General features: G+C 39.2%; 2 protein-coding genes across 2 annotated transcripts in view; both read right to left on the bottom strand.

Annotated features, from left to right (window-relative positions):
* Positions 1–3,877, bottom strand: part of LOC140995816 (probable E3 ubiquitin-protein ligase HECTD4) — a 40,938-nt gene extending 37,061 nt beyond the window's left edge. The window contains exon 1 of the mRNA XM_073465930.1: positions 3,601–3,877. Within this exon, the coding sequence (XP_073322031.1) occupies positions 3,601–3,747 (147 nt within the window). The 5' untranslated portion in view covers positions 3,748–3,877. The remainder of the gene's footprint in view (positions 1–3,600) is intronic.
* Positions 3,878–10,968: 7,091 nt separating this feature from the next.
* LOC140995472 (group 3 secretory phospholipase A2-like) lies at positions 10,969–17,393 on the bottom strand. The gene is made up of 5 exons (XM_073465473.1): positions 16,907–17,393; positions 14,505–14,637; positions 13,809–13,943; positions 12,408–12,520; positions 10,969–11,102 (listed from the first exon to the last, which is right to left on the bottom strand). The coding sequence occupies exons 1-5, from the start codon at positions 17,391–17,393 to the stop codon at positions 10,969–10,971; spliced, it is 1,002 nt and encodes a 333-aa protein (XP_073321574.1).
* Positions 17,394–19,835: the final 2,442 nt, after the last annotated feature.

Genomic DNA, 19,835 nt, shown 5'->3' with positions numbered 1-19,835 from the left:
ACAATGTGCCTCATGTGCACTTAGGCTGCATTTCAGATATTGATTACACTCTGTGGTCTGCGAATCATGGACTAGAAAAAAACCCATTATACCATTTAGCAGGCACAATCTGTATTGATTCAATTTCAGAAATGCTACTTATGTTACAGTAACACTCCTTCACTGGAGGCTGGGCCTTCTCCACCTTGCTCTGCAAAACACTGCTGCAAGTGGATAAAAATAGTCCGCATCACAACACCTACAAAAACAGCAGTGAGTGACCCAGTCAGTCTCATAACTGGACTCAGAGAAGGCCAGAACTGTACAGAATCAAAATATAACCCAGAATTAAAAGATACGCCTATGTTTTGGTGTGAGCTACTACCTACCATAAGTGGGAGTTGCTGACACCAACAAACATGGCTGCTCTGTTTTGATTTCAGATTGGCTTTGTAAATGTGAAAATGTACTGATTTCCAACACGTGATGTGTTTTGTACAAGACTTTCTATATTTGTACTTGCACCAGCCCATTCCAAAATGCTTTAATTAACATGTCAACTTACAGAGTCAAGTCCCGCCCACATACATGTTACCATTTTCACTCAGGTTAAATTATCCCAGGGATTTTAGGGACATTATCCTGGGGCGAGTGTAACCTTACTTTGTATTTTCTTGTGTTTGTTGTCCACTTTTAAGAGAATATTGGCCGCAAAGATTACACCATTTTAAATTAATAAACAACAGCTCTCAGTTAATGTTTGCAGCTAAACTACATCAACAACATCTTGTGCATTTCCCCAGGTGAAAGGTCCAGCTGTCATTTATTGTGCCTTTACCGGCATGTCCACATTGTTTCTTCCTGTTCTAGAGCAGCTTAAACAAAAAAAAGCATACAATCAGAAGCTGTGTCACTGCATGTCTGTTGTTGAGCTTAACAAAATGAAAAAAAAAAAAACAGGGTGAGGGGTCAAATACAGCTCAGCCCGTTCACAGTCATTAATTAACCAGTGGTTTGTCATCTGTGGAAGCTGCTGATTGAACATATGCTTTAATATACTTCTATCAGACAAAATAAACAGCATGTGGCTGATGGCTGAATAGTAAAGGAGCCATCTGCAGCTGTTCTGTCTCCAACACTAAAAACAGAACAGATTGCTGATTAGAGTCCGAAAAATAAAACTGAATATGATGTGGTATTGGACTGGGGAAGGGCAACTAACATTATATTTAGCTCCAGTTAAGAACTTGGTCAATAGGTTAGGACAGAAGAGGTTATGCTGCAGTAATATAACCAGCTGAATTAGCACAGTTGAATGCACCACACAGTATATTGTAAAAGTTAAATCAAGCAGGCAGTGTCTATTGATGTGCACAAAAGCCTTACACCAATCTCAGCATACTCCATGAGTAAAAAACATTCCCCACTACCAAGTGTGGAACTGTGCCAACATGTCATTTCTCCCAACATACAGCTATGAGCTTCACTACTGTAATAACATATCCGAAAACAACCCCATGTGTTGGGATATTAGGAAATTAATTGTTTTTTGTTTTTTTTGTGGGGTGGGTGGGTGGGTGGGTGGGTGGGGGGGGGGGTGAAGCTGCAAGCAATATCATCATCATCTTGTTGCTGCTGTTGACATTCACTCAGACGCAAATTTTATAATCCACCGAAGAATTATTTCCTGGGTGTATTCGTGTTTATGTATATGTTATATAGGAACTACAAAGAAGTACAACCTCTCATTTCATTATGCAACCCTGTCTTCTATAATGACCATTAAATCAACCTTGAATATAATATATCTGTACTTTTTGATCACAACCTGTATACATTTTGATATATTTTTGTTAATTGTCTTGTGTGGCCTATCTTCTTCCAGGTCACCATAGAGGACAGGAGGTCATGTGTCTTAGGCAGCACTTGGCGACACCTTGGCCTGTTCAATCATCCTCGGATCCACATTCTTCACATATATTTTGTAATGTGCTTGTGTCAGATATTTTGTCATTGTATCTATATGCTCTGTGATGTTGGTCTGTACACGTGACATCTATTGCATGTCTGTCCATGTCTGTCTGGGAGAGGGATCCCTCCTACAAGGGATTTTTTGAGGGTTTTTTTTTCTTACTCAAATCGAGGGTCTAAGGACAGAGGATGTTGTTCACTGTACAGATTGTAAAGCCCACTAAGCAATGTGATTTGTGATTTCGGGGTATATAAGTTGAATTGTATTGACTTGACTTGAACATTGATGCTTGAAAAATGTAAATATTTTCCAAATAATTATTTTAAAAAGATATTTGTGCATCTGCGCCACAAATTCATATGCATGCCTTTTGGTTAAAATTCAGTGGACACAAAACACCGGAAATTAACCTAGATATTGTTGTGAAATGGGAATCAGGTGTGAACTTTTTGTAAAGGTAAAATAGGATACACGACACATGTATCTGTTGGATAAACCACACGTTATTTCATACACATTGGTTAAATTAAGGCTGATGACACATACCAATGGGATTACAGTACTACCCATATAGTGACTGACTAACATAACTATTGATGTACTTTACATAGTGATGGATACTAGTAGTTTTACCTTTAATACATAATAGAATACCGAAATATCTAGAATGTAACATCATTATGTTGAAGTTTCCATCTGCATCACTGTAAAGTCTCTGCATCAAACAACATAGGCACGTCCGGTTTCTAGGTTTTACCTTCAAAATAAAAGCATACCTTCCAATGAAAAACATTAAAAACACTCTATACTAAAGCACATTAAACCTAAATACCGACTGTTTCACACTGAGACTCTAACCTAACATTGCTTTTTGGTGTTCAGAGAACAAAAATACAGGCCATTGATCATGATAGCATTTTACAATGACCACTGTTGAGTAGGCTACACTTGACTGTAACCACAAAACACTTGCGATTAAGTAATGTAGCTATAGTTCTACTATCTTTAATCATCAGAAGTCTGTGGATCATCAAATGACATAAACCTACATTTTGTTACAGAAAACACTGGGCTCCACACTGCCATTTGTAGCCCCAAAAGAAATACTTAACTGTTTGTTGCAATTTGAGAAGTTGTCTGCATGGGAAAGCTGCTGCACTGGCAATACTAATCAAGTTGAGGCTGTGCAACTTGACACCTGAGGTACCCGAGGTGAAATGTGTGCGCCACCTCACATGCACATTGAGTTATTTGAATGCAATTTTAGATAGCAAATCATACATCACATCGTTTGCACGTGCTATTAGAAGATCACTGTGTGACCATATAATCTAATAATAACCGCGAGACATGGCTGCATTTCTGATTAGATTACAGCAGGTCGGTTTGAATGACTTCGATTTTTAAGGGAATGACAGGAAGTGAGTTGACAACGGCTGCTTCCTTGACAGCAGGTCAGTAACATGTAGGGCAGGAAACTTGCAAGCGTTAGCGTTATCAGCAAGGGTGTTGATGCAGCTTACAGTGAAAATACAGTTTGACATTAACAGACACAAAACACACCGTTATCTTAGCTGTGAGCGTGTGTTTCTATATATAAACCTTTGTGTGTGTGTGTGTGCGTGTGTGTGTGGATGGCTTTCACCCACCTCTTGCTCGGTGTCCCCCTGCTCCGACACTCCAATTTCGCTGGGCAGTTCGGCCAGATCTGTGACCCGAATGAGTCCGTCGTGGAGGAAAATGGTCTCCTCCTTCACCGAAAGCCACTGGGACGAATCTACAGCCCCGGAGCCCATCGCTCTCTCCTCCGACAGTGATGCCAAAGGGGTCGAACATTAAAAATTCAGTGACAGAATGACAGAAACGCCCTAGCTAGCCTGCTAGCGAGCTACAATAACATAACTGCCGTGACTGTCGCCGTTTTATCTGCCGATGGTGCTTGTCAGGGCAGACTGTACTAGTTAGGTGCAAGCAAACGGAAGACAGCCAAGCAGGGAGCAGACAGTAGAGGCAGGTCCTCTTCACATATCATGGGTGGTCGTGTCGTGCTAACAGTGGCTGCTAGCTGTCTGGCTTCGTTAGCTAACTTACCGTACGGTATCGTTATAACGTTACCGAGCAGAGTGGGCGTGACACCCGTACTAAATCCGTTATTGCACCGTACCGTCAAAACGACAACCTTTTCAGGACGACGACTGCATCCGTAGTAAGCTCATTTCACAGTTAAATTCAGGACGCAGACAGCTTCGCTAACGGCCCAGCCGGTCTGTCAGTGGCTGGAGAAGATAACAAGAGTCTCCCAGCTGTCAGTGCGACGCCATGTTTCCAAGGCCAACTAGCTGCTCCCAGCATGCACCGCGGCCCAGAATAAAAGCTGTCAAGAATTCATGAGTTCATTGTGGATACTAACAGCACAATTTAGCATTGTTTTAGAAAGACAAGGGCGATTATTATCTAGTTTAGAGATTATGTTAAGCCATTTTATAAAAACTTAAAGTAGGATGGGTGATTGGAAGTCATAGTCACCTGCTGACATCAGGGCAAATATCTCACCCTCATCCAGTCCTCTCACTGATGGTGTTTCCAGCCCATCCATCTTAACCTCTCTGTCTTCTGTGTCCATAGGTAATATAGCGGCCTTGCTAGGTGAAATGAAACCATCCTCAAGCACTTCTGATATCCTACCCACTGCTTTGCTTTAAAAAGTTTTTAACACAATTGGACCGTGCATTACTAATATTTGTAACCTTGCTTTTTTATCAGGATGTGTCCCAAGTCATTTTAAGCAGGTTATTGTCCAACCTTTGTTGCAAAGGTTGTCAAAAAACAAATTGTTCAAACACTGGAGCATCACAGGATGTTTTATAAGTTTCAATCTGGTTTCCATAAACTACATTGTACAGAAACAGCTCTCTTCAGAGTGTCTAATGACATTTTAATGGCTGCAGATGCTGGTTATTGTTCAGTTTTGGCTTTATTAGATCTTAGCCCAGCATTTGACACTGTTAATCACCAAATTTTAATCCGTGAGTTAAGACATCTGGTTGGCATTTCCAGGACTGCATTAGAGTGGTTCTCCTCCTATCTCATAGATAGAACTATGTCAGTCTCTGTGGGTGACTTCCTGTCTGACTCTGCTGCTATGCCATGCAGTGCCCAGGGAACAGTTTTGGGGCCTATGTCATTGTCCTTATACATGTTGCCCCTTGGGCAGATAATCAGCAATTTATGCAACATTTCGCAATATTTATATGCTGATGACATCCAGCTGCATTTCTCATTTAAACCACATAAACTATCTATCCTGGAAAGCCAATAATTTTCTGCAGCTAAATGCAGACAAAACTGAAGTTTTGATTGTTGCTCCTGAAAACCTCCAGACAGATATTAGGCACAAACTTGGTTCCCTATCGTCATCCTATAAATCCAGTCTCCATAATCTTGGTGTAATCTTTGACCATTCCATGTGCTTTGATGCCTACATTAAGACGCTGACCTAATCATGCTTTTTTCATCTTAAGAAACATAGCCAAATAACTGCAATTCTCTCCTCACCAGCCTAAGCATATCCTCATTCCACTGCCTACAAACCGTCCAAAATGCTGCTGCCAGGCTCCTGACACAATCCAATAGATGGTCACATATTACACCAACTTCCTTGCACTGGCTTCCTGTAAAGTGACCTTCTATACCTCTAGACTTCAAATGCAGCCCTTAGGTCCTCCAACCAGGGTTTTCTTAGTGCCCCTCGGTCACATCTCCAGACTCGGGGTGATCGCTTCTTTCAGTCAGCAGCCCCCAAGCTTTGGAATAGACTCCCAGCATGCTTGAGATCTCTGGATTCCGTGGACTTTTAAAAAGCATTTAAAAACCTTCTTTTTTAGACAGGCATTTGGGTAGAATATTATTATTTTTTATATTTTACTCCGGTGTTTTATCAGCTCTCCCTCTACATTTTATGTGGTATTTTATCTTGTATTTTTATCTATTTGTTATTTTTATTTCATTTTTACTTTGTTTGACTGTGAAGCACTTTGTGACTGGTGTCTGTGAAAGGTGCTATATAAGAATAAATGCTTACCTGCTTGCTGTATCCTATAATTAGGCAATTGAATATCAGACCAGTATGAATTATGACATTTTGATATGTGTGATTTAATGTTCTCCTTCTTTAATAAATATCAATTTAAGTTGAATTTTTAGGTGCACCAAGGAGCATGGGTATCTACAGGTGACTTTGGCCTCTAGTTTAATTGACTATTATAATCCCATAAACATATAAATAGGTGAAGGCAAAACAAAAATAGGAAAAATATTTTCAAATTCTTTAACATTTTATTCATATAAATATATCTTATATACAGTAGGGTCTTATAAAGAGACCACTACTGAAAATACTTCTAAATTTGCATACCTTTTTTTTTCATTACAAATGATAATATAAGCCCAACAATAAGGGTAGAAAGGGCAGCAAAGTGTATGCCATTAATAAAGTTAATGGGGGCAAATACAAAATACTAAGGTATTCTAAAATTCATTAATATTTTTCTAAGATTCATCTTTTCACTCCTATTGTTAGGTTTATATCATCATTTGTAATTATAAAAAAGTACTAAATTCGAAACAAATGCTGGTGGTTTAAGAATTTCCGACCTTAATGTATATAAATATGGAATCATTGTCAAAATTGACTTCCTAAAACCTTGGTGGCATTTTGGGGGAGTTACTGTAGGGCCAAACTATTGTTTAACTATAGTTTTTAAATAAACGTTTTATAAACTTTTTGTTTGTTTGTTTTAAATCTATATGTGTCTGAAAATGCACATTAACATGGATTAGCAAAAAAAGAAAAACAACGACAAAAAAACCCCAAAAAAACCCCCAAAAAACAGTATACTTTACACAACATTGATGATAGTCTACCCATGGTGTCTTGTGCAATCATGTAAGCAAGCTTAACTAACCGTATGCTAAATCACTGTGCGGCACCTATCAGTGATGGCAAACTAATCAGTTAACTGCTGTACTGTATCTGTATTATTATCCCAAGTGTACAGACATTCTTGGATCGATGGATCGATTTGTAACCTATCAGGAGACTCTGACATACTCTCCACCTCAGAAACCACTTGAGAAGTTGAAGAGGGTGAGGCTAATGTGCCTAACATTAGCCATGCTACTATACTAACTACTGCCAATTTGTAAATACGTGGCACTACAGACTGCCCTACACATTATTGCAGGTCCAGTTTAATATGCGTCAGAATTGTATGCAATATATGTAACAGGGGGTCCCTTCGCCATCTCTTTTTTAGCTCAGGGGGCCTTTGCCTGACAAACCCCTGGTCTAGTTGACAGAATGGATCTTTGAATTTATTTCAAACAAAAATCCCATCAGTCATATACCTTGTAAATGAGAATGCATGTATAACAACACTGATGCAACACATTGTAAGCACTGGAGGTTATGAAATCAAAGGGCAGTTGGAGTGTACATCGAGCTGGTTTCAGTGCTTAAAATGTCTTTGGATCAGGGATGTTTTATAAATATAGTAAAAAAATATATACTTCTGTATGATTTATTGCAAAATGAGAGATACGTATGTAACAAGCAAATGTTTCCAATAATGATTCATCATTTTTGTAGTTGTAAAATTAACCATTTAAGATAATGATACCTGGCAGACTGTGGGTTGTTTTGGAAGGCATTATTTTTCCTCTCTTAATCAATATGCAGTGCAGATACCGCACTGAGATCATTTGTGAGAAATGCCCCTGACACATTATTTCAAATCAATCACTAGATCCAAACAGAAAGAAAAAATAAATGATTTTATTACTTTTCCAATATACAATCTGATGGATTCCACTTTTGTGTTACAGTTCTTATAAATATGCTAAATTTAAAACCATGGTACACATCCCACAATATTCCTTGAACATTTTCAACACAGTGCCATTTTACACCATCAAAGAGAAGAAGAAATGCATGAAATGTAAAGCCTATGAAATTCATTGTTGCTGCACATAGCAGCTTAGTCTATAATCATGTGAGACGTGCCATAATATCAGCTTCTCTCTCCAGCCTTAGGCACCGCTTATAAAGACGTACAGGAATCCCTCTTTTTCTGCCATTGCCTGTATTTCGCACCCCTGCAGTGCCTTTTTCCTCTATCTTCTTAAGTGCTTGAAGTAGGTCAGAGGCTTTAGCGAAGCCTCCAGAACAGCTAGAAAAGAAACATATAAAAAAAAAAAAATCAGAAACAGAGACACAAACTAATAATCTATTATACAAGCAAACTGATTTAACACATAAAACAGAAGACTGGCACCGCTGAGACCCAAAAGTTGTCTGAGATTAACATGACTAATCGTATCAGAGTTTAAAACCTTTTTCTGCTGTGGCATTCTTTCTTCTTTGGCAATTTAAAGCAGTTCTGAGAGACGAAATCCATCAGCAGTGCAGGGAGGGTGCTGGGTTGCTTGAAGCTTTCAATCTGAAGAGCCAAGCTGTAAAATTGACAAAAAGACAAGCAGAGGACATTTACGACCTTACAAACAGATATATAGTGTGAAACAAGGCAGGAATTAAACAATATAGAGTAATGCTTATGCATTAGTGAGTGACTCAGACAGAGCGATACAGACAAAGAAAGAGAAAACTGCCTGTGGGGGCAGGCCTTCCTCCTTTTTTATAACATGCTGCATGCAGAAATGAGTAATCACAACATACATGCTGCTGCAGCCTCAGGGTAAGTGTTGAGAGTGTCTCACAGAGTGATATGAGATGCAATCTATAATCATATGTACACTGGAAAAATGATAGGCCTTTTTCACAGTGGCTTACCAGATTTACAGGAGCAAACACAGGTGTATTAATGTATTGAACATTAAAGGGACATTCCCCCCTCAAATACAAAATACATATCGTTCTCTGAATTTAGCTTCTTCCTTATTCATGTGGGATAACGAACTAATTTACCAAGATGTTAGTCCACTGAAATGGACACATCTATCAATTTATTTAAAAGTCAGTTGGCATCAGTCATGGCTAGCTGTGGCTATCTCTAGCTAGCTTCAGCATGACTTGGCTCTCTTGCTTTAGCTAGCTGTGTAGGCTATTGACTGGTTTAGTGCTAGTCATATTGTCTCAACTGCACATTTGACATGCTGTTTGGAATAAATCATTTACAAATTTTGACTAAATATGTAGTTACTGCATTTTGTCTTTGTAGGGCAGTACAGGTAAGAGGAAAATATATGTATTTCACATTTTTGGGCTGAACTGTACTTTAATGATGGATGAAATGGCTATTTTAGCTTCAGGTCATCAGATTGATTTTTTTGGCAGCAGAACGAGTTACACACAAGATGACCTAGTTACATTTAAAGTATTGGTTCAAGGTGCCCATTGTGACTTGTCACAGCAGGAAACACGTGTTGTTTACTTCAGTGGTGGCTTTGATTAATCAAGTGTAGCCGTTAGCTGTTTATACTTTGACATGTCACAGCAGGATAAGCTGCAGATCAATGACATGGCTCTGGAACTGTTGAAGGAGTGGTTCATCATTAGTCAAGTTAAAACTATTTTGTGCAAACAAAAAACGATATTCACTTAATTTTTGTAACTCAGATGGCTGAAGCCTGATAAAGTTTTACATTTTACTGTGGATTTTGTTCCTCATCACTTGCACTGAAGTGCATTGGGAAGATATTTTACAAATTAAGTGAATATCGTCCAAATCTCAAACCTTTATTCTACAAAATTCCCTCTTTTTGTTCCTGTTCCTCCACTGCTGCTCAACAGGGAAACACAAAGGGGGAATGTTACTCGATAAAGACAGTAACTTTGGTTTTGATCTCAGATGTAAACAGATGTAAAATTCAAATACTCTTTGGAGTACATTTTTTGTCTCCCATCAACTACACACACAAGCGCTTTAGAAAGGGATCTAGTATTAACAGAAGGAATGATTAGGCCTACGGCAAGCAAAACCTGTTTCATTGATCATATTGGCACCTGAACTATACTGTGGAAACTGTGGATACATCCTTTAACTGTAACTAACTAATCTTTGGATACTTGACAATTGTTTTCAGGCAGAATTGAAAAATGATGAACCACTCCTTTAACGGTTACATTAGCCATGTCATTGATCTGCAGCTTATCCTGCTGTGACATGTCAAAATATCACCAGCAAGATGTCATTAAATATATTAGTCACATCAGTGTTTCCTACTATAACAAGTCACAGTGTGTTCTATGAGAAAGGCATGTTTAATAGGTGCAACGAGAAAACAAAAGAATAGAAGTTATTCCATAACCTTGGTCCTATTTTCATGGTTTTTGGCAAATACAACTCCAGTCTATTATTATAGTAGGACCCCTTAATTGTTGTAGAGACTATAGAAAGTCTGCTGGAGGAAACTTTATAACTCATTCCATTGGCCACCACAATAAGAGCCTGAACAATGTTCTTTCAACAGAAAGAAAAAACACCCTCCTCTGCTTCATTTAGACCTTCAACACGACTTCTCATTTTACTCAAAGTTGCCTAGGTTACTTCATCTTACTGCAACCTGCAGGTTAAACCTTGAAGTAGCTCAAGAATGCAAAACAAAGTCATAATGGATTATTGGGGTCGTAGCTTTTAGTTTGGACTGCTTTGTAATAAGGCTTGTATTTCCTTGGCCGGCTGTGAAGCTGTTTCCATGGTTGAGAATAGTGTTATGTTGAGCTATTGTGGACAAAACACAAAGCAAGAAGTACCAAGTTGGGAAGATGGAATGAGAGCAATTTGGCTGAGTTACACTAAAAGCCCCTTTAAATATAAAACAAGGACTGAATACAAATATTTGCTTCACTTATGCAACTATAATCCTTTGTAAATCATGTCCCTGGCACATATTTGAATGATTATAAATTCAGAAAAAATGCTTTTTTTATCGGACTTGCACAGCTGCATATGTAAACATATAAAAAATAATAGACAGAAATGCAAAGAAATGCTGTCATGTTACCGGCTGGTGCAGTCACAGTGGTAGGCAGTCTTTGGCTCCATGTTCTGCAGATCATACTTCTTCTCCAAAGGAGGGATTTTATATTTGCATTCGTCCAGATGTTTGAGGCTTCTGCACAGCAGCTGATTGTCTGCAGGAGGATAGTTGTGTCATAAATGAACAAAGAGCACCCACTGATGTTACTTCACAAAAGCTTAACACTCTTATTTTACTTTCAGAATTTTTCAGCACAAGCAATCATCAGTGGTGAAAATGTAGCCTCCTGTGTCGCCTGTAGGGGGCATAGCTAGAGCCTTTATTATTACCTTTCCATAGTGGCAGCATTGTTCACTGTAAATCATAATAAATAAATAGCTTTGATATTGATATTTTTCTCTTTTTGTCTATCATTAATTTGAAACTTGCCTACTCACTTATAAAATGTTTGTAATTCATTAATAGTGTTGCAATTTATTGTTAAATTCTAAATTCAAGTGCTAAATTTCAAACATTATCAGCTCAGATGGGACCAGCCAGAGTAACAGGTGCTTAAACGTTCAGTTTAGATAAGTTACATGAATAGAGGCCTTATATGCTGCAAAATGCCCCAGCAGATGTCATGGGGTCAGCAGCTGCATACACTCACCTGTCAAATTATGTAACGCACTATTTGGTTTAAGGCTCCTCACTGAATGCGTGTTTGGGGCCTTGGTTCCTCTCATGGGCTCCTGGTTTGTGTTATTCCACAGAAGATGGGAATCTGTCTGCTTTTTTGGCTTGCCAACCTCAGTGGAGGCTGCTCTCTTTAGTTTTGTTGTGGCCGGCGTGGCAGAAGTAACTGTGCTCCAAGCATCTCGTTTGGGTGATGCCGTTGAGTGCGTTGTCACTTTGACCGGTAATCTGTATGTAGTCGTTGAGGGTGGAACAGTTGCCATGTGAGTTGTTGTATTTTGTTCTAGACAAGTTTTACAGTGAGGCTGAAAAGTGTCGCCTCTCAGAGGCGTCCTGAATCCACAACAGGGACTTCGTGTCGGAACCTTTTTGTGACTTTTTGTGGTTTTGTTCATCGCTGTGATGGCTGTTGGCTTCTGTGTTGTAGATGTTGTTTGAGGGTAAGAGTTTGTCGTCTTCTGTGGTGGAGCTTTCTGGCCCTTTCTGGTGTTCTTCTTTTTTCCAGCTCTTTTTGTGTTTGGCATCAATGTGCTATTTTTAGAGGCACGTAAAAGACTGGTGTCCATTAAGGGAGTAGTGTTGTGTGCCCTCGATATTGAGGGTATTTGCGAGGGTGCAACTGTGGACAGCTTCCTGTGTCTTTTACATCCTTTCCCCTTTCTCCTTCTGCCTTTCAAAGTGTCTCCTCGTTGTGGGTCTTTGGAACTACATCGTTGTTCAGTTTTGGGCGACTTTGTGTGTTGGCTGATCGCAGGGCTTTCAGTTACACTCTGCCCCTCTGTACTATTTAATGCGTTGCTTTCAGTGTTGTCCTCATATTTGCTTGAAACATTAGTGCTGTTGTAAGGGAGGGGCTTCTTGAAGACAGCATATGGAGCCTCACCGGCCTTTTTGCACCTAAAGACAGTAAACATACATGTTAGAACCAAGCCATGAAAACAAACAAGGAACTGTATGCTGTATTCCACATATAGAGAACATTCCTTGCATATTTATTTAACTAAGAAGAAGTACAATTTGTATTTCTGGTGAAGTGAGGTCTGTAATTTACAGCAGCTGTAATTTGTACTTTCCTTGACAGATAATTATAGCAACACACTGGAAATTCAAGAATCTCTCAATAACACACAATATTAAATTATTCTTATTATAGTATAGTTTGTTAATGCAGTACTATCAGTACTAGAGAAAGGTGAAGCTTTAATCCTTTCTCGTTTTTGTGAGACCCTTTGTGTAGTAACCTGAAGGATAAAGTTGTGGAAACACAGCGGAGGTGTGGCACAGTGGCTCGTATGATTTTGTGAGGTTTGGCAAACTGTCAGGCATGTTTTTACAAGCAGCAGCTCCAACTTCCAATATAACCGCACTTGCACGTTCCACTAAACAAAAGTCTTGTTTTATGGTTCGTACTTCCTGTTGTTTCTGCAGAGGTGGGAACTAACGAAGTACAAATACTTTGTTCTGCGCTTAAGTAGATCTTTCAGGTATCTGTATTTATTATTCTGACAACCTTTACTCCTTACATTTTATCTCAAATATCAGTACTTTCTGCTCCTTACATTCTCAAAACAGGCTCATTACTTTAGTTTTAATGCATTAGAGGGGAATTGTCGATCATTTTTATTTTGCGTCATTGCACGCTACCTTCCCAACATCACCAGACTGATTTCAACCTGTAAGTGCATATCATGCACAGCAGACATAGCATTACGGAAACAGACAGAGAGGGAGACTGGAATGGGGAGAAAAGGTGTGTTCGTGTTTCGTATCTGCAGAGACCCTGCGGCCCTCTACCTGGATTCTCTCAGTTTTTCTCAGTTTGTTGCTACTCGGGGCGCTTTACCAACCCAAAATGTCAGTATTTGACAACCTGGGAATGAAACTCAACAATCAACTATCTTTCGGACAAATCCTACTGATTCTAGCTTTATGTTTGATTTACATTAATATGACATGAGGTTCAGTTAACTTTGCACAGAAATGGCTGGTAGAAATGTCCTTCAGAGGGATACTTTTTACTTTTACACTTTTACATTTCAGAGCCTGTACTTTCTTACTTTTACTTGAGTAAAGAAGTTGAATCAGTAGTTCTACTTGAGTAAAGAATGTGTGCACTTTTTCCACCTCTGTGTGTCTGACAATATGCAGTTAAAGCTTCAAACAACAATCTCAGTGCTTCTCTTACATCCCCGACCAGTACATCTCAGTGCATCGCCTCTTCTGTTTGAGCTCAAAGCAGGGAACCTGCAGGAGGCTGAAGAAGCTGTAGCCCACCATGCTGGCGATGGTATCATTGACACCACTAAGGCACTGTCGAAATCTGGTGAGAGGCAGGAAAAAGACAAGACAAGGTCAAGCAACAGGCCTTATATCTGGGAGGCGAATTCTTAAAATGTGTGTCTGTTATGTCTGGATGAACACAAAGAGTTCAAACATATTACACATGCACCTGTCACCACTAGATAATGTAGTGGCAATGGAATGCCCTGCAAACGCAAATATAGCCAGCAACGTGCTCACTCTTGACATCTAAAGTGTCTCCAGAGGGCTGATTGCAGTGCTGTATTTATTACTCCTGGATGAAGAGTAATATCATATGGCCCCAGGTTCTTCGACTTAAATCGGTTTACATCTCTGGCATAGTGACAAAAGCATATGATGAGAGCATTCCATAGAGGAGCAAGAATTTCCACAACACTTATAAATTCAGCCTCGGAGCAGGTCTATCCTTACTTGAGCGTCCATACAACTAGCCAGAGCATTACGTGTAAGGGTCTGGGGGAGGTGTGAATAACTGGTCATAGTAGTTTCACTGGAGGCGCTGAATACTTGGAATCCCAGCTCAGAGTAAGATTCCTGGGGTGTGCATTCTGGGGCTCACCTTTGGTCACATTCACAGTGTGAGACGGTGAAGAATTTGGAGTTGAAGACTCCATAATTCACAGTTAATGCTTTGATGATATGCGGGCAGTGGTCGTGCTCACGGCAGCATCTGTCTGCATGCTCAAACATCCCTGTGGAAGAGAACAAGATTTGAATTAAGTCATTAATCAGAGGACACTTTGCAAGGAAGCAAGTCCGCTAACACTTCCCTGGTATCAATTCCAAAAGCTTTAAAGGTACAACATGTAACTTTTTTTATTTAAAACACCTTAAAAAATGAACATCAACAAAATGTGATGAAATAATTGTGTTGACATTATGACAAAGATGTATTGTGTCGCAGAGATGTCTACTGAAGTTAGCATGCTAACCAGCTAGTCCCGGCACATCCTGTCACGTAAAACCACTCCAAGCCCACAGTCTTGACTGGTAGCTGCACGGCTAACTGAGTTAATTAGCTAACGGCAGCAACCAACAGCAGCAGTTAGTGGCCAATCACACCAACATGCATCACCAGAAACGCGGCACCAGCAAAACCATTGCCTTAGTGGTTAATTGGAGTCACCTTTGACAGGTGGCCATTTCTTAAATATTGCCCCTTTTAAGACAATTATTTAAAAATTAAAAATGTATGGGTTGTCAGATCTTTAAATTAAGGACCTACTGTGGCACATCTTCTTGATGCGACTACTTTATAAAATTTCAACAGATTTTTAACTCTAGTCCTATTCCTCTTGAGTTGTGTGCATGTGTGGCATGCTCTCTTCATCAAAATTACAACAAAAATAAATTTAATCAAACTCACTGAGAACAGTAGCTGCTGTTAGCTAGTTAGCTCAGTTAGCTGTGCAGCTAGTGGTCCTATTAGTTGAGCTCGGAGCATCGTGGAAGTGTTGTCAATCAGGAAGACTACTTTGCTGCATTCTTTGGCTTTTAGTTTATTACTCATACCCTCTTGTGAATGCTTAGTCATAATTTCCTGCCTCATCATTTGGGGCTGTCAATTGAAATCAGCTGTTCACATCAGCCGGTGACATCTATCCAATAGTAACAGCGACACACCTTCCTTGTTAGCCTATCATGTCGCTGCTGTCTTTTTAAAGAAGATCCTCTCTCTGCCTTTAGTTCATTCATGCTGATTGTTTTGTGCGTCCTACTCCACCTCCCCCTTCAGACTTTTATTTTCTAGTCTAAACCTATTCTATTTTAGCTTAACTTGTTTTAATATTTAGTTTTTTGATGACTTCCTACTTGTCTTAATTTATTTTAAATGCAATTTTTAATTTCTTTTAATGTAATTTGTATGCGCCTGTTAAGCACTTTGAGTTGCCTTGTGTCTGAATTGTGCTATACAAATAAACTTGCCTTGCCTTCAGCGCTCAGTCTTACAGTCTGCAGATTAAGCAGAGTCATCAAACACCACCACCACCACCACCAGCAGCAGCAGCGTCTGAACTACATGCCGCTGCTCAGGGCAGATGCCCCTCGAACACAAAATTTCTCTGTGGAGTCTAAGCACCAAAGACTTTCTGATAATAATAAACGTTTTATTTTCTTCATTCACTTGTCTCTTCTGATTGAAATTCAGTCAACATCTCTGCGACACAGTATATAAACAACTTGGCATAATGTTAAAACTTTTATTTCTTCATATTCTGTTAATTTCTTTTTTAATTTAAGTTACTTTTTTAACATCTTGAATTAGAATTCTTACATATTGCACCTGTAAAAGGGGCGATATGTAGTTTTGGACAAGAAATTCAAACTCAGAATTTGAATATTTACAATATTAATGAGGTGATGACACAAATTACATTCCACCGCTGAATAAATAAGCTGTTCTCAGAGGAAAACAAGGTCCCCAGAACACTGATTGAAGCTAGAAAGGTGGCAAATGAAGTCAATGAAGATCGTTCTCATCTGATTAAAACTCTTCCCCAAAACTACATAGTGCACCTTTAAAAGTCATCTTAATATATTTTAACCAAAATAAGAATAAATCGCTCTTGATCACTGTTGACTTTTGTTTAATATGTTCATGGAGAAGTTCATAGTTATTGTATAATAAATATATAATAAATTCTTTATAATAATTGTATCTGCTTTGGTGTGTCTGGGGGGAGGGGGGATTTGGGGATTTCGGCTGCAGAGGGCCCCTGAGAATCCCCTTGGGTCTGTATTTTACATTCCTTCAAAGGGCCCCGACTTCCGATGGCTGTTGACATACTGTACAGACCTACATGTCATGTGGAAGTGAGGGTTTGGGTAAGGTGAGGTTAGGGAACTACTGTTGAACCCATTAACCATCTGTTTTCACCTAACCCGAAATATTACCGAAAAATCGCTAAAATAATAAGGAAAAAAAAATAAGACAAATGAAGAATTATCTCTCATTCTCACCTAACTGCTCGTATTTAGCAGCTTTGCTTCCAGTGCCGCACCACAGTGTCCCTGGGAAAATCCAGGCGCGTTTCCTCCGACTCTTCCCCTCTGTGCCATCTCTTCTTACGCGCCTGGAGAACTTTGGCGCGCTGGAGGAGAGGAGCGCGCAGGGAGCATCCGGAGCCAACAGCGCACTGATATTAAACCTCTGCCTGATTTCTTGATCCTGCGTGCCGCGTCTGTCGCAAAGAGCGCCGTATCTCTCCACGATGGCCGGATCTGTATTTCCTTCACATGATAGCAGGCGCGTGTCCTCGGACCACAGGCTGAGGTACAGGGAGCGCACGCCGACTGCGTCCTGCCGCAGAAACGTGACGCGCGTCCGTCCATCCTCGGCAGGACTAGATCTGACACAGGAGGGATCTGATCCGATCACATTCTGTGCTTTGGATAAAATGAGCAATGATAAGGCGAGAAGAACTTGAAGGAGGCACCTGCTTTGCATCTCAGTGTAAAATGTGATCCAATTCCAAAGAGCAGTTGACGAGCTGAGTGAATGTCTGAATGGACAAATTCTTTCAGATTACTTTGCAGCATCAGTGTATATCTGCACCAGGAGACTTAAAGGTGTCTGGCTCTCTATGGAAAGCATGTGTGCCTCCGGGTTAAGCGGTTTTCTTATTGGTCTGCCCAAACGGAGGCTCGACCGATATCTGACACCCCGAACTTTCGCAGATTTTTGTAGGCAAATCTGTGGGTGCGGTCTGGCCAGGATTTCTAAACGTTTCAACAATCCAATCAGAGGCCACAGTTGTCACGCATCTGATCATGTCATTTTATCTGCCTATAATAATCAAAGGAAGTGACCCACATCTTCATTAAGATTTAAAAAAAAAAAAAAAAACCCACAGAGCTGTCTCAACCAACGGTCTCAACCTGTAGGAGTTGCCAGGAATTCAGCAGGAGGTGATTAACATGGGAACCATGCGGGCGGAGGTGTGGCCAAATAAACGGTAGAAATTCTGACTTCAGCCTTTTGTTTGAAATATGTACAGAATAATGGCACCAACAACATTTTACTAACACCCAGCATTCATCAGGGCGCGTTCTACTTTCTATTTCCCATATGACTTTTTGCATTTTTCAATTGTATGACTGAAAAAAAAAAAAATCTGTAATTTTAAGGATTTGTTCTGTTTATTTTAGCTACAGAAAAAAAACAAATCCATAAAATTACAAAACAATATACTGTAAATGTACTGTTCTATTGTAAAATAACATGGAAATCTGTAACAGTGAATACACATACAATTATGTTTACTGTAGCTGTAAATCAGCAATGTAAAATATGTTATAAATAATTCTTGTTTCTCATATTAAGTATTAATGAAGTATTAATGAAAGTCAAAATGGCTGATGAGTTAGCAGTGTGCCCTGCTGCATAAGATATGCATTGATAGTGATACATTGTTCATAAGCTTATAGACTGGTAGTACAGCATAGTGCTGTAATTACACCTGGTTACTAAATAAATCATGTTATTACACTAAATATTGATCAAACAAAATTAAACTAATAGCAGCACTTTCCTGCATTCTTAAGCCTGATTATCTATATTATAATAGTGGTTGACCCTATTTAAAGGATTTTTTTCTGTTTTTATTCGTGTTAATATACTTAGTTAAAGGTTACAGAAAAAGGCTTAATAATAAACAAGATCTCATGTCAAATTAAAGTTACAGTATTCTTGGGGGCCCCTGCTTCTGGGATATTAGTTTGTTTTTTTAATTTTGATGTCATCTTCTGTGATGGTTTCTACTGATCATCACATTTTATTTGTTTCTTTATTTGCAAATATAAAAAAATATGCATCATAAAGAATGTGAAGGATTACATGTAGAGCATTGTAAAAGACAGAGACATTACTTGACAACAATTCATCCCATAAACACCTGTCTGTTGTGCAAGTATAATGAATCAGAGAAGGTCACACTCACATTATTTTTCATTCATGGAGTATGCACAAACAATATCATTGACGTGTGATATGATTTAAAGATTATACAAGACAAGAAAGGTAAAACAGACAAATCTAATCTAATAAGTGCTCACACAGTTGTCAGTTTCATTAGATTTTATTGATCTGTGTAAACTCTCTGCAAAATCTTTACATGCAAAGTTCTTTGCAAACATACATGTTTCCAGTGCATGCACTACCTATGTACAAATACAGAGATAAACCAAGAAACATTCCACTGAACTGGCAGAATCAAGTAGAAGACAGCTATGGGGTTAGCTCAGAGAGAAGCCTGTTTAAAAACTATTATATAACTATAAACTATTGATTATAGTTTGTTGATCATCATCTAATGATCGCTGTAGCTGAAGTAGCAAGACATAGAACAGTGTGTGATGCTACCGGTGGGCGAATCGCTGCCACGGGGCGGTAGAGTGGCTGTGCAGAGAAAACAAGACACTAGAGAGATTTGAGTGTGTATGTACAGAAAGTCTCATTCAAAGAGATTCACCTCCATGTCTGCTACTGATAGAGTGAATAGTCTTTTGTTGATGTGCTCAGTTGTATATCAGCCTATCCTGTGAATGCTATCAGACCATTTTATTCAGATTACACCATAGTCACCATAGTCATGCAGAATATGGGCTCTTGTATATAAAGTATTAACAGGAATGTTATGGGGAAGTAGTGTAAACATTAATGGAATTACAATAGCATTAATTTCTTACAAAGTATATATATCTTGACCCACAAGACATTTCATGCATAGGATTTTTTGTTTTCGTCTTTGTTTTGACATTGGAATAACTTGCAAACAGCTGTATAAATTGAGGTCATTCCACTTTGTAAGGTGTGCTTTCCTTGGTTTGCTGTGATTAGTGAACAAACACACACTCAAGCCTTGAATGATTGGGGTTGTGGCAGAGGGGG

This window comes from Pagrus major, chromosome 5, assembly GCF_040436345.1.
Source record: "Pagrus major chromosome 5, Pma_NU_1.0".
NCBI lineage: Eukaryota > Metazoa > Chordata > Actinopteri > Spariformes > Sparidae > Pagrus > Pagrus major.
This window is presented reverse-complemented; position numbering and strand designations above follow the sequence as displayed.